This window comes from Bubalus kerabau, chromosome 14 (genome assembly GCF_029407905.1).
Source record: "Bubalus kerabau isolate K-KA32 ecotype Philippines breed swamp buffalo chromosome 14, PCC_UOA_SB_1v2, whole genome shotgun sequence".
Classification (NCBI taxonomy): Eukaryota; Metazoa; Chordata; class Mammalia; order Artiodactyla; family Bovidae; genus Bubalus; species Bubalus kerabau.
Genome location: NC_073637.1, coordinates 79,723,806 through 79,736,883, shown reverse-complemented (window position 1 = coordinate 79,736,883; position 13,078 = coordinate 79,723,806). Strand labels below are relative to the sequence as shown.

The window sequence follows — 13,078 nt, the reverse complement described above, 5'->3', positions numbered from 1 at the left end:
CAACTTAAAGATACGGAAGCCTATGCTTTGGCCAAAGAACTGACTCATTGGAAAAGACCCTGATGCTGGGGAAGATTGAAGGCGAGAGGAGAAGGGGACGAAAGAGGATGAGATGGTTGGATGGCATCACCGACTGAATGGACATGAGTTTGAGCAAACTCCCGGAGTTGGTGATGAACAGGGAGACCTGGCGTGCTGCAGGCCATGGGGTCGCAAAGAGTCGGACGCGACTGAACTGACTGAACTGAAGTGAAAGTCTATACATCTGTAAGAACAGCTGCTGTGAAATCCCCTTCAGAAGTCAGTCGCCCACAATGCAAAAACCATACAGAAGAGCCACACAGGAAAGACCTATTCATTCCCCAAAAACCCAAGGGCCCGCAAGATGTCTCGCTTTACGGCAAGTCCCGAGCGTTCGCCATAGATGCCGTAAAAGGGAAGGACGCCCTCTGTGGAGAATCTCCGGCTTCCGGCTTCGCGACGCCGTCCGGGCGGGAAAGGGCCCTCCGTCGGTTGGAGGGGGGGGTTTTCGCCCCGCCCTGTCGGGCCGGGCTTCCGCCGACCCGGGAGGCGTGTTCCGGGCTCTCAGGCCCTGCGCTGGGCGCCGGTTACGACCCCGCTCCCCGTCTCCGGTGCCATGGAGGCACCGGGGGAGGCGGAAGTCGAGAATGAGGACGGCGACAGCAACTGCGGGGATTTGTGCTTCATGGACAAAGGCCTGCGGAGGTAAAGGGCGCTCCCGCCGCCGGGAGCGGCCCGCGCAGCCCCGGGCGGGGGTCGTGGGCCTCGGGCGGCCTCGGGGGAGAGCGGAGGTGCGGAGCGGCTTCTCCGAGCCCGCGCCCAAAGGCGTCTCGCTTCGGCCGCCGCTCCGCGCCACAGCCGCGCTGCTGAGGGGCCAGCCCCGTGTCCAGCGGGCCGCCCGCCCTCCGCTCCCGGGACTGCCCGCGTGCCTGCCGGCCTTTGCTGGTCCTTTCTTCACCGCTGCTGTTCGTTTCCTCGCTCTGTTGTTCCTGGTCCTCCCGGGTTCTGTCCTCTCTGCTCCTTCCTTGTGACGGAAAGTGGCAGCGGAGTGTCTCTGGCAGCTGTGAAGTAAGACTTGGTTTTGCCTCGGCTCTTCATTGGTTTTGCCTCGGTTCTCTTTGCTCCCATTCTGATTTCTCCTTTGCAGAGCGCTGTGATACGTGTATTGTTCACGTTTTTTGAAAATGCTACCGATTTCTTTCATGCAGCCCAAATGTGTGCACGATGCGTTGCTGATTGGCCCCTGTGTGCTTTTTTTGTCTCACCCCTCTCCCTTTTTCCAGATGACACCCTGTGATTAGGCACCCTAAAGCCTCAGGCAGGCAGTTCTGTACCGCAGTAGGCTTGTCTTTGCCTTTCCCCATACGTGGTTTCTTTGTTGCCTGCACTCTGTGCACACCCTGCTGATGATCAAAGCAGCTTGTTCTGGATCTCGATCTAAAATTTGCCAGAAAATTCCACGAAGATGTTTTTTCAAAGGAATATTTACATTTATATTTAATAATAGCTGCCACGTTGAATGCCATCTATGTGTGTGACTGTATTATCATCAGTCCTCAGAATTGTGCAAGGTAGTAATGTTACAGGGGACATATCTGAGACTCAGAAGATCTTTATAACTTTCCAAGCTTCATGAAGCTGGTGGACTAAGTTTGAATTCAAAATCATTTCTGTCAAATTTCACAGTCTGCTTTTTCAGACAGTTAACTATACTACGATATCTGCACAATATTAATTTCTGGAAACAATGTTTCAGAAAATAAATGGCTGTCATTAAGAGGGTGTGTTACTAGCATAAGGTCTGGCACTAAATAATAGCTCATCCTGGGTCTCCTGCATTGTAGGCAGATTCTTTACTGTCTGAACCACCAGGGAGGCCCCAATAAATGGCAAGCTAGATAATTGGAAAATATTAGAAATAATCACATTCAGAGAGTGCTAGTGTGAAATTTCGGAGAAGACAATGGCACCCCACTCCAGTACTCTTGCCTGGAAAATCCCATGAACTGAGGAGCCTGGTGGGCTGCAGTCCATGGGGTCGCTAAGAGTTGGACAGGACTGAGCGACTTCACTTTCACTTTTCACTTTCATGCATTGGAGAAGGAAATGGCAACCCACCCCAGTGTTCTTGCCTGGAGAATCCCAGGGATGGGGGAGCCTGGTGGGCTGCGGTCTATGGGATCACACAGAGTCGGACACGACTGAAGCAACTTAGCAGCAGCAGCAGCATGAAATTTAGAAAGGCATAACCTTTTTCTTCAAGGGGTTCTCATGAGCTTCGGTCTGAAGAGTAAAGTGTAAACTGAATTATACAACATATTCAAACTTTATGCGTTTCAATTTTAAATTTGAGATTCTTAATACTAATTTGGAAGCAAACCTGAATTCCTTGTTTTCCCTTTTTACTCCTTGACTGCTAACTCATTTTCCTGCTGTGAGATTTCCTACAGCTTTACTGTAACTGCTATAAAACATGGAAGAGATGCCCCTAATTTTATGTGTCCCAGTTCCAGCATATCTAAATTATGTACACTGTAGCTTACATTCCTGGAACTCCTATCTTCCGAAGAGACTCTAGTTTAAAATAGCAGCAATTCAGAGAATGAAAAGATGAGTTCCATCTAGAGGAGATGCAGTCCAAATTTCAGCAAGGGAGGACAGAGACTGTTTCACTACAAATGGCAAGAGTTAGTGGCTTATTTTGAAATCAGCTACATTCTGAGTTAAACAGACATTGTAGACAGTGATGAGAGTAAGATTGTAAACTCAAGTGTCAGATCCATATTTATCCTGGCTCTATTAGGTGATTTGTACAAGAACTTGGACAAGTTACCTACTTTCTGTAAATCGTATCCTTAAATACCTACTGCTTGGAGTTGTGAGGATTAAATGAGCAGGGGGAAACAGGTTTAGAGAGACTAATTCATTTACTCAAATAACATAGCAAAAAAAGTGCAGATTTGAACTTTTATAAATATTGCTTTTGCTTTATACTGATGACTGTTTGCATATAAAACCAAGAAATGCCCAGCATCCCTTTCCTTTCTTGACTGAGTTACTTATTTATATAAATGGTACCAAATGCAGGCTGGTTGTAAGAAACATTGCACCTTATGAGACATTTCAAAGCTAGCATAAGTACGAAGAATTTTATTATAGAATGAATAGAGTACCTGCATACTATCTACATGCTCTTTGGTTAATTTTAGTTTTTTTGGTCATGATTTTTAAGAACATTTTTTACTTGTTTTTAATAATATATATTTTCCTTTGTAGCATTTCAGAGTTATCTTTAGATTCAGCTCTTCATGCCATCAATCTTCATTGCAATAACATCTCGAAGATCACATCCATTGATCACGTTTGGAATTTACAACATTTAGATCTGTCATCTAATCAAATAAGTCAAATTGAAGGACTAAACACACTGACAAAACTATGCACTTTAAATTTGTCCTGCAATTTGATCACAAGAATAGAAGGTTTGTAAGTGCGTTTCATGTATTACTTTGGGTAAGGGAGATGATAAATATTCATAAATTTTTCAAAGCTGACTCTAAAAGTCATTATATAAAAAGTTTTTTTCTAAAAAAGTTACCAGTTTTTTAAAAAATTATTTTGCAAAATATCAATAAAATTGATTTCATTGTTATCAGATTATAGATGTGCTTCAAAGCAATCTGAAATAGTATTGTAATAGTATATAACCCTAATTAGTTGATTATTTGAATCTTATAATGACTTTATTTTATTTTAGGTCTTGAAGCACTAAGTAATCTGACTAGACTGAATTTATCTTACAACCACATAAATGATCTTAGTGGTAAGTAGATAAGCTTCTGTTTTCTATAAAGCTGAGTACTGGTCACATGTAATGAGTGATATAGCTCTGCATGTTGTAGAACTGAATAATCCAATTTTTGACTTAAAATCTCATCTAGAGTGTTTCTCAGTCATATTTTTTTGCTGGAGCTAAAGCTATAGCTGAATAAAAACTCAGGAGTGAAAACAAGAGTAACAAGTTACAGGAAAAATTTGGTTAGGAAGGATGTACTTTGGGAGAGACGTACTTTTAATCTTAGAGAATTGATGAGTTATCTGTTATCAATGTATAGAGAGGAATAGTTCCAATAGAGCTTTTCACAGTGATGAGAATACTCTGTGTGTGTGCTGTCTGGTATGGCAACTAATAGACGGATGTGCCTTTGAGCTCTTGAAATGTGACTAGTACACTGAGGAACTGAATTTGTAATTTTAGTTAATTTTAATTAAATTTTTATTTCAATTTAAAAAGCCACATGTGGCTAGCGCTACCACGCTGGATGTAGCATAGGTGTGTAGCATTCCAAAGGCTATAGCAAATTGACTATCACAAAAGGTTTTTTCTTTTTGACGTTTCCATGTCTAAGAACATTAAAAACTGTTAATCTTTTAATGACTTACAGTGATACACTAACAGTGAGCAAAATTTTATGATTATTCTTAAAATAATACTTCAGAACCAGGGAAATTCTGTAACTATCTTCATACTGCTGCTTGTCTGTCAGTCAGTCAGTCTCGTCCAGCTCTTTGCAAACCTAGTCTCTGCCAACCTCCTCTGTCCGTGGGACTCTCCAGGCAAGAACACTGGAGTGGGTTGCCATTCCCTCCTCCAGGGGATCTTCCTGACCCAGGGATCGAACCTCTGTCTCTTGCATCTCATGTATTGGCAGGTGGATTCTTTACCATGGAGCTATCTGGGAAGCCCCTAATTATCTTCATCAGATCAGATCAGATCAGATCAGTCGCTCAGTTGTGTCCAACTCTTTGCGACCCCATGAATCACAGCACGCCAGGCCTCCCTGTCCATCACCAACTCCCGGAGTTCACTGAGACTCACGTCCATTGAGTCAGTGATGCCATCCAGCCATCTCATCCTCTGTCGTCCCCTTCTCCTCTTGCCCCCAATCCCTCCCAGCATCAGAGTCTTTTCCAATGAGTCAACTCTTCGCATGAGGTGGCCAAAGGACTGGAGTTGCAGCTTTAGCATCATTCCTTCCAAAGAAATCCCAGGGCTGATCTCCTTCAGAATGGACTGGTTGGATCTCCTTGCAGTCCAAGGGACTCTCAAGACTCTTCTCCAACACCATAGTTCAAAAGCATCAATTCTTTGGCGCTCAGCCTTCTTCACAGTCCAACTCTCACATCCATACATGACCACAGGAAAAACCATAGCCTTGACTAGACGAACCTTTTGTTGGCAAAGTAATGTCTCTGTTTTTGAATATGCTATCTAGGTTGGTCATAACTTTCCTTCCAAGGAGTAAACGTCATTATCTTCATAATCCTTATCAATACCGTATTTGAATCAGTCTTATTTCATTTGTTAGCTTTTCTCCCCTGCTAGGAACATACTATCCTATGCCAGGAATTTAGTACACAAAAAATAAAATACAGTGACCTAGTCCCTACCCTAAACCAAAGTAGCAACCGTATTTTAATTTGTAAAAACATTTTTTCCCCAAAAATGTAAAAGTGTTAGAATTGAGTATTAACCATAGCTCTGTCTCTGCTGTATGATGTTGGGCAAAGTATATTGTTCTTTGGATGCAGCTTCCTTAACTGAAAAATGTGAATCTTGGATAAGATAGTTTTACTCAACAGATATTTATTGAAGATCATTCTATCAAGCACTATTCAATAGTGATGAAAAAATATTATAATGGATAGATAAGTTTCTTGTCACAGGGCTTACATTGTAGTGGGGAAATAAAACAAATGAGATCATGTCAGCTCCCTAAAAAAAATAAGCAAAAGATTTGAGCAGACTCTTCTCCAGAGGCTATCCAAATGACAAGCACCAGAAAAAAAGTTTTGCATCCTTAATAATTAAGGAAATGCAACTTAAAATCACAGTGAGATCCATTTCATACCTCTAGACCAGATATAGTTTAAAAAACTTGCAATACAAAATGTTCATGAGATAGATTACAGCTTTCATACATTACTAGTAGAATTCAAAATGGTAAAACTACTTTGGAAAATAGTTTGAAGGTAAGCATATAATCATGCATTTCTACTCCTACGTGTTTACCTAGCAGAAATGAAAACATGTCTAATCAAAGACTTCTATATGAATGGTAAAACGATTATATTTCTTTTTAAAATTATCATGTTTATATGGGTATTCATAATCTCCAAAATTAGAAAACACCCATATGTCTATCACCTGGTAAATAGATAAACAAATTGTGTTACATCCGTAGGATGGGTTATTACTTGGCAATAAAAAGGAATGAACTATGGAGTCTTCCCTGGCAGTCCAGTGGTTAAGACTCCATGTTTCCAATGCAGGGGATATGGGTTGGAGCCCTGATCAAGAATCTAAAACCCCATTTGTACAGCCAAAAAAAAAAAAGAGAGTGAACTATTGATATATGCAGCAACATAGATAAATCTAAAAATGTTATAGTAAGTTATGCTAAGTGAGGACTTCCCTGGTAGCTCAGTTGGTAAAGAATCTGCCTGCAACGCAGGAGACCCCAGTTCAATCCCTGAGTCAGGAAGATCCACTGGAGAAGGGGTAGGCTACCCACTCCAGTATTCTTGAGCTTCCCTGGTCACTCAGCTGGTAAAGAATCCACCTGCAATGAGGGAGACTTGGGTTGGCTTAAAACTCAACTTTCAAAAAATGAAGATCATGGCATCTGGTCCCATCACTTCACGGCAAATTGGGAAACAATGGAAACAGTGGTGGACTTTATTTTCTTGGGCTCCAAAATCACTGCAGCCATGAAATTCAAAGATGCTCCTTGGAAGAAAAGCTATGACCAACCTAGACAGCATATTAGAAAGCAGAGATATTACTTTGCCAACAAAGGTCCATCCTGTCAAAGCTATGGTTTTTCCAGTAGTCACGTGTGGATGTGAGAGTTAGACCATAAAGAAAGCTGAGCACCGAAGAATTGATGCTTTTGATCTGTGGTGTTGGAGAAGACTCTTTAGAATCCCTTGGACAGCATGGAAATCAAACCAGTCAATCCTAAATCAGTCCTGAATACTCATTGGAAGGATTGATGCTGAAGCTGAAACTCCAGTACTTTGGCCATTTGATGCGAAGAACGACTCATTGGAAAAGACCCTGATGCTGCAAAAGATTGTAGACAAGAGAAGCAGGGGATGACAGAGGATGAGATGATTGGATGGCATCACCAACTCGATGAGTTTGAGTAAGCTCCAGTAGTCCGCAGGGTTGCAAAGAGTCGGACACAACTGAGGGACTGAACTGAACTTAGGCTAAGTGAAGGGAGCAAATCACAGAAAATTATATTGTGTGATCCTGTTTGTGTGATATTCTGACAAAGGCAGAGATACAAAGGCAGAAATGAGATAATTAGTTACCAGGGACTGAAGACGAGAGAAGACTGATTTACATAGGGACACAGTGATTTGAGTGATGAAAATGTTCTTCATCTCCATTGTAAGGGTAACATAACCATATATGTTTGTTAAAGCACATCAAATTCTATGTATATATTTTCTATACAGAAAATATATAATTTTGTTGTTGTTCAGTCACTCAGTCATATCCAACTCTTTGTGACCCCATGGACTGCAGCATATCGGGCTTCCCTGTCCTTCACCATCTCCCAGAGCTTGCTCAAACTCATGTCCATCAAGTCAGTGATGCCATCCAATCATCTCATCCTGTCGTCCCCTTCTGCTCCAGCCTTCAATCTTTCCTAGCAGCAGGGTCTTTTCTAATGAGTCGGCTCTTCACATCAGGTGGCCACAATATTGGAGCTTTAGCTTCAACATCATTTCTTCCAGTGAATATTCAGGATTGATTTCCTTTAAGTTGACTGATTTGATCTGTCTGCAGTCCAAAGGAAAATATAATAAAACTGTAAGTTTTAATAGATAATTCTTGTAATGACATTTTATCTGTTTAAAAACACTTCAGTAGGTAATGATAGTTTATATTATTAAGCACATGCAGAGACTTGAAGGTGTGATCAAGCTTGCCAGGATAAGGAACAGGAAGAAGGCTCCTGCAACTAGAGCGTAGCAAATGATGGATTGATGTGCTAAGAAAAGAGGTGGGAAAGTAGGCAAAGTCAGATCACATAGAGCTTCATAAGCAGGGTGAGAAATTGGCATATTATTCTAAGAACAGTAGGAGGCCATTGAAAGGCTTTAAACCAGTAAGTACTTAATCTAATCCATCTGCTTAAAGAATCACTCTGGCTGCTGAGTGGGTGAAAAAGAATGAAGTTTAGTAGGACAGGAGTGAAAGGCCAGTGGCTAGTTAGAAAGCTCTTTCCGTGGTCTGGGTGTGAGGTTACAGGGCCTTGGACTAGTATGAAAATAGTGTAGAGGGGTAAATACATAGAGTTTACATGTGGAGTTCATAGAATTTGCCGATAGACTGAGATGAGGAAGTGAAGGCAAGAGGAATCAAAAGGCATTTTAAGAGTTTTCTTTCTAATAATGAGTGGATGATGGTGCTATTTCCTGACATGGGAAAGATTGGAGCAGGGATAAGAATTGTGGATTCTCAAATTTGAGAACCTCGTAAGGTATATGTGTGTGTGTGTATGTGTAGGGGTAAGAATTAAGGATTCTGTCTTAAATTTGAAAACCTCATTGGAGGGGGTTGTGTGTGTGATCAGCAGTTTTGGGGTAGGGCATCACAGTGGGTGTTGTAGATTCAGGACTTCAGTGGTGTTTGTTGCCATGACTCTGGGAGATTCTGAGAGTCTGTGGCTAGAGAAGGAGGACCTGCAATGAGCCCCCAGGGGCACTTTAAAATTGAAACATAAAAGGGACATGAAGTTGCAACTTAAGAGAAATAACGGGTAACAGGGAACTGGAACTCGGAAATGTGATGGTGAATTGAGAAGAAATGTTGAGTATGCATAAGAATACATGACAGGCAATCTGATCTTGTAGTGAGTGGTCAAAGAAGACTTCTGAGGGTGTGACAGATGAACAGAAGTTAGTGATAAAGCCTATGAAGAAAATAAAAGAGGCAGCTCTGTAAAAAAGATAAGTAGAAGTTAGCAAGAAACAAAGATCATTGAGGAGAAAATAGTATTCCAGTCAGGTTGAAGAAATGGAAGGAAAAAAAGAAAGGTGAGTCCTCTTACGTTATTATCAATAGTGTTAGTATAGTACTATAATGGTCTTCCAGAATCCCCTGCAATGCGGAAGACCTGGGTTCGATCCCTGGGTTGGGAAGATTCCCCTGGAGGAGGGCATGGCAACTTCTCCAGGATTCTTGCCTGGAGAATCCCATGGACAGAGGAACCTGGTAGGCTACAGTCCATGGGCTCACAAAGAGTTGAACACAACTGAGCAATTAAGCATGGTACTATATTGTGTACTTATCCTTTTATTATTATGTTAGGGCAGTTTTTGTATTAATTTTTATATTTTTTCTTCCTATTTGTGTTAATGTTTTCAAATAACTAGAAATTTGTGTATTTATGAATGGAGAGTACTAAGCCAGGCAAAATTTGAAAACTAAGACCTTCAGTGGAGCAGAGTAGAGAGGTCCTTTTGAAAGAATGGCCCTTCTGAAAGAAGGGAGGCTAGGACCTGCCGCCATGGGTGATTCTCCTTTCATTGAGGGGTACTCCTGGAGGTTTTGACTGCCTCACTGCTGCTGCTACTGCTGCTAAGTTGCTCCAGTTGTGTCCAACTCCGTGCGACCCCATAGACAGCAGCCGGCCAGGCTCCGCCATCCCTGGGATTCTCCAGGCAAGAACACTGGAGCGGGCTGCCATTTCCTTCTCCAATGCATGAAAGTGAAAAGTGAAAGTGAAGTCGCTCAGTCCTGTCCAACTCTTAGCGACCCCATGGACTGCAGCCCACCAGGCTCCTCCATCCATGGGATTTTCCAGGCAAGAGTACTGGAGTGGGGTGCCATTGCCTTCTCCGTGACTGCCTCACACTCTTGGGTTAAACCTTGCTCAGCACACTCGGTTTTGAGTAAAACTCTGACCCCTGTGCACCGCAGCTGAAGTGCAGGCCGGCCAGGAGCTGTGCCGGCGCCAGAAGCCTCTACTGCGAACCTAGTTTCTGATGTCACCTTGCTCTAGATGAGTTTATGTGAGAAATGTTACCAGGGAACTAAATCAAAGGGATGTTATTGGTGTTTATTTTATACTCAACCCAATAAAATTGGAGTATTAGCTTATGTCTGATAATTTAAAAAGGTGTGTTGGTTGAGAACTTGGAAGCCATTGCCTTATTCTTATTCTCATAAAAGTGCATGGGCCTGGGGAGGCCCATTTTTTTGTTGGAGGAGAACCAGAGCCTAGGTACCCCGAGCTCTGGCCTCAAGAGATGCCAAACCCTCGTTTCTTCAAAACAACAGCTCACTTTGCTGATAGCCTTTTCGCTGGCTAGCTCTTTGCAGCAGAGTCTTATTGATGCAGCTCCTTTGCCTCTTTAAATAAAAAGAATATGAAAGTTATTTTTAATTAGCTGTTAGAAAAATGACTGCTGTGACATCACAAGAGCGTTGCTTGTGTTGCAGGGTTGATGCCTCTTCATGGAATTAAACATAAACTTAGATACATTGACCTGCACAGTAACTGCATCGACAGTATCCATCACCTACTTCAGTGTACGGTAGGATTACACTTCTTGACTAATCTTATTTTGGAAAAAAATGGAGAGGATAATCCTGTCTGTCATTTACCAGGTATGATTCACTTAATACTTTTTATAACAGTGATATTAAAAGCTTCTTTATTTTCTGCATCTGCTATCTATGATCTCCTTGAATTTGTCTTAAACTTTGCAGCTTCATATTTTTGGAAGAATATAATTACAAATAAATTATTAAGACTAAATTACTGTTAAAAGAGGGATACAAGCTGAACAGATAAGATTGTATTTAGACAGTTTTATATTTAATAAATTATGCTTCAAAATTAAATTGTGTTAATGATATATTCTTATAGTATAATGCTGTTGCTGCTGCTGCTATGTTGCTTCAGTTGTGTCCGACTCTGTGCGACCCCAAAGATGGCAGCCCAAGGGATTTTCCAGGCAAGAGTACTGGAGTGGGGTGCCATTGCCTTCTCCAATAATATAATACTAAGCAACCATAAAAAAAAAAGAATATAGAATCTCTATAGCTATTGATAGTTATCTCCAAGATATACCACTGTTAAGAGAAAAAAAAGCAAGCAAGTTGCAAAGCAGTGTGTATAATAGACTACTATTTGTGTTCAGAGGATAACTGTGTGTGTTTGCTGACTATACATATAAAATAGCTAGAAGGATTCACAAAAAGCTGATAATAATAATTAGCTTCAGTATTTGGTGGGTAGGGATCAGGAAATATGCAAAAGGCAGCTGAAAATCAGGAAATGTTAGAAAAACTTTTTACTGTCTTCTGAATTTTACACCATGTGAATATCTTAAATTATTAATAAGTAATGATTTTTTTAAGAAGAAAGCTTAAACTTAATATCATGTATAGAAGATGCTACTGAAATGCCATTTGATCTAATTGGAAATCATTGAGATCCGTGAAGATAAAGCAGACGAGACTGCCATTTCTAGAACTCATTTATCTCAAATTGCTTAACCTAACATCTGCTGGATCATGGAAAAAGCAAGAGAGTTCCAGAAAAACATCTGTTTCTGCTTTATTGACTATGCCAAAGCCTTTGACTGTGTGGATCACAATAAACTGTGGAAAATTCTGAAAGAGATGGGAATACCAGACCACCTGACCTGCCTCTTGAGAAATCTGTATGCAGGTCAGGAAGCAACAGTTAGAACTGGACATGGAACAACAGACTGGTTCCAAATAGGAAAAGGAGTATGTCAAGGCTGTATATTGTCACCCTGCTTATTTAACTTATATGCAGAGTACATCATGAGAAACGCTGGACTGGAAGAAACACAAGCTGGAATCAAGATTGCCGGGAGAAATATCAATAACCTCAGATATGCAGATGACACCACCCTTATGGCAGAAAGTGAAGAGGAACTCAAAAGCCTCTTGATGAAAGTGAAAGTGAAAAAGTTGGCTTAAAGCTGAACATTCAGAAAACGAAGATCATGGCATCCAGTCCCACCACTTCATGGGAAATAGATGGGGAAACAGTGGAAACAGTGTCAGACTTTATTTTTTGGGACTCTAAAATCACTACAGATGGTGACTGCAGCCATGAAATTAAAAGACGCTTACTCCTTGGAAGGAGAGTTGTGACCAACCTAGATAGCATATTCAAAAACAGAGACATTACTTTGCCAACAAAGGTCCATCTAGTCAAGGCTATGGTTTTTACTGTGGTCATGCATAAATGTAAGAGTTGGACTGTGAAGAAGGCTGAGTGCCAAAGAATTGATACTTTTGAAGTGTGCTGTTGGAGAAGACTCTTGAGAGTCCCTTGGACTGCAAGGAGATCCAACCAGTCCATTCTGAAGGAGATCAGCCCTGGGATTTCTTTGGAAGGAATGATGCTAACACTGAAACTCGAGTACTTTGGCCACCTCATGGGAAGAGCTGACTCATTGGAAAAGACTCTGATGCTGGGAGGGATTGGGGGCAAGAGGAGAGGGGACGGCAGAGGATGAGATGGCTGGATGGCATCACTGACTCGATGGACGTGAGTCTGAGTGAACTCCAGGAGTTGGCAATGGACAGGGAGGCCTGGTGTGCTGCGATTCATGGGGTCGCAAAGAGTCAGACACGACTGAGCAACTGAACTGAACTGAACTGAACAATAAGATTCAAACGTAGAATATGAACATACATTCTTAAGATCTTTTTGGATAGAAGTTGGCTGAAGAGGCTCTAGTCTCATTAATATGCAGTTATAAGAATGCTTTTCCCAGAATGGAAACCTGTTTTGATAGTTTTACTTTGCAGAAGAATATGTTAGGTTTGAGATCACCTGTTTTCCTCAGCCCACATAATAATAGAATCTCCCTGAAAATCAGAACAGATTTCTGTTTGGGAGGGAAATCCTTTTCTTAGAAGAAAACCTTATCCCTAAGACAATTTATTTTCCTTTACTAACCCACAAGCTGGATTTATTTTTTCTAATAA

The 13,078-nt window shown here is 41.4% G+C and overlaps 1 protein-coding gene across 3 annotated transcripts in view; it reads left to right on the top strand.

Moving 5' to 3' along the window:
- Nucleotides 1-504: 504 nt before the first annotated feature.
- The window catches only part of LRRCC1 (leucine rich repeat and coiled-coil centrosomal protein 1), a 43,266-nt gene continuing 30,692 nt past the window's right edge, over nt 505-13,078 (top strand). Inside the window, exons 1-4 of one of the 3 annotated variants that reach the window (XM_055546750.1) lie at nt 505-726; nt 3,298-3,503; nt 3,779-3,844; nt 10,544-10,638. In XM_055546750.1, the coding sequence (XP_055402725.1) occupies nt 638-726; nt 3,298-3,503; nt 3,779-3,844; nt 10,544-10,638 (456 nt within the window). In that variant the 5' untranslated portion in view covers nt 505-637. Of the gene's footprint in view, nt 727-3,297; nt 3,504-3,778; nt 3,845-10,543; nt 10,712-13,078 lie in introns of those variants that run through there. The other 2 variants (XM_055546749.1, XM_055546751.1) reach the window with 2 other exon arrangements.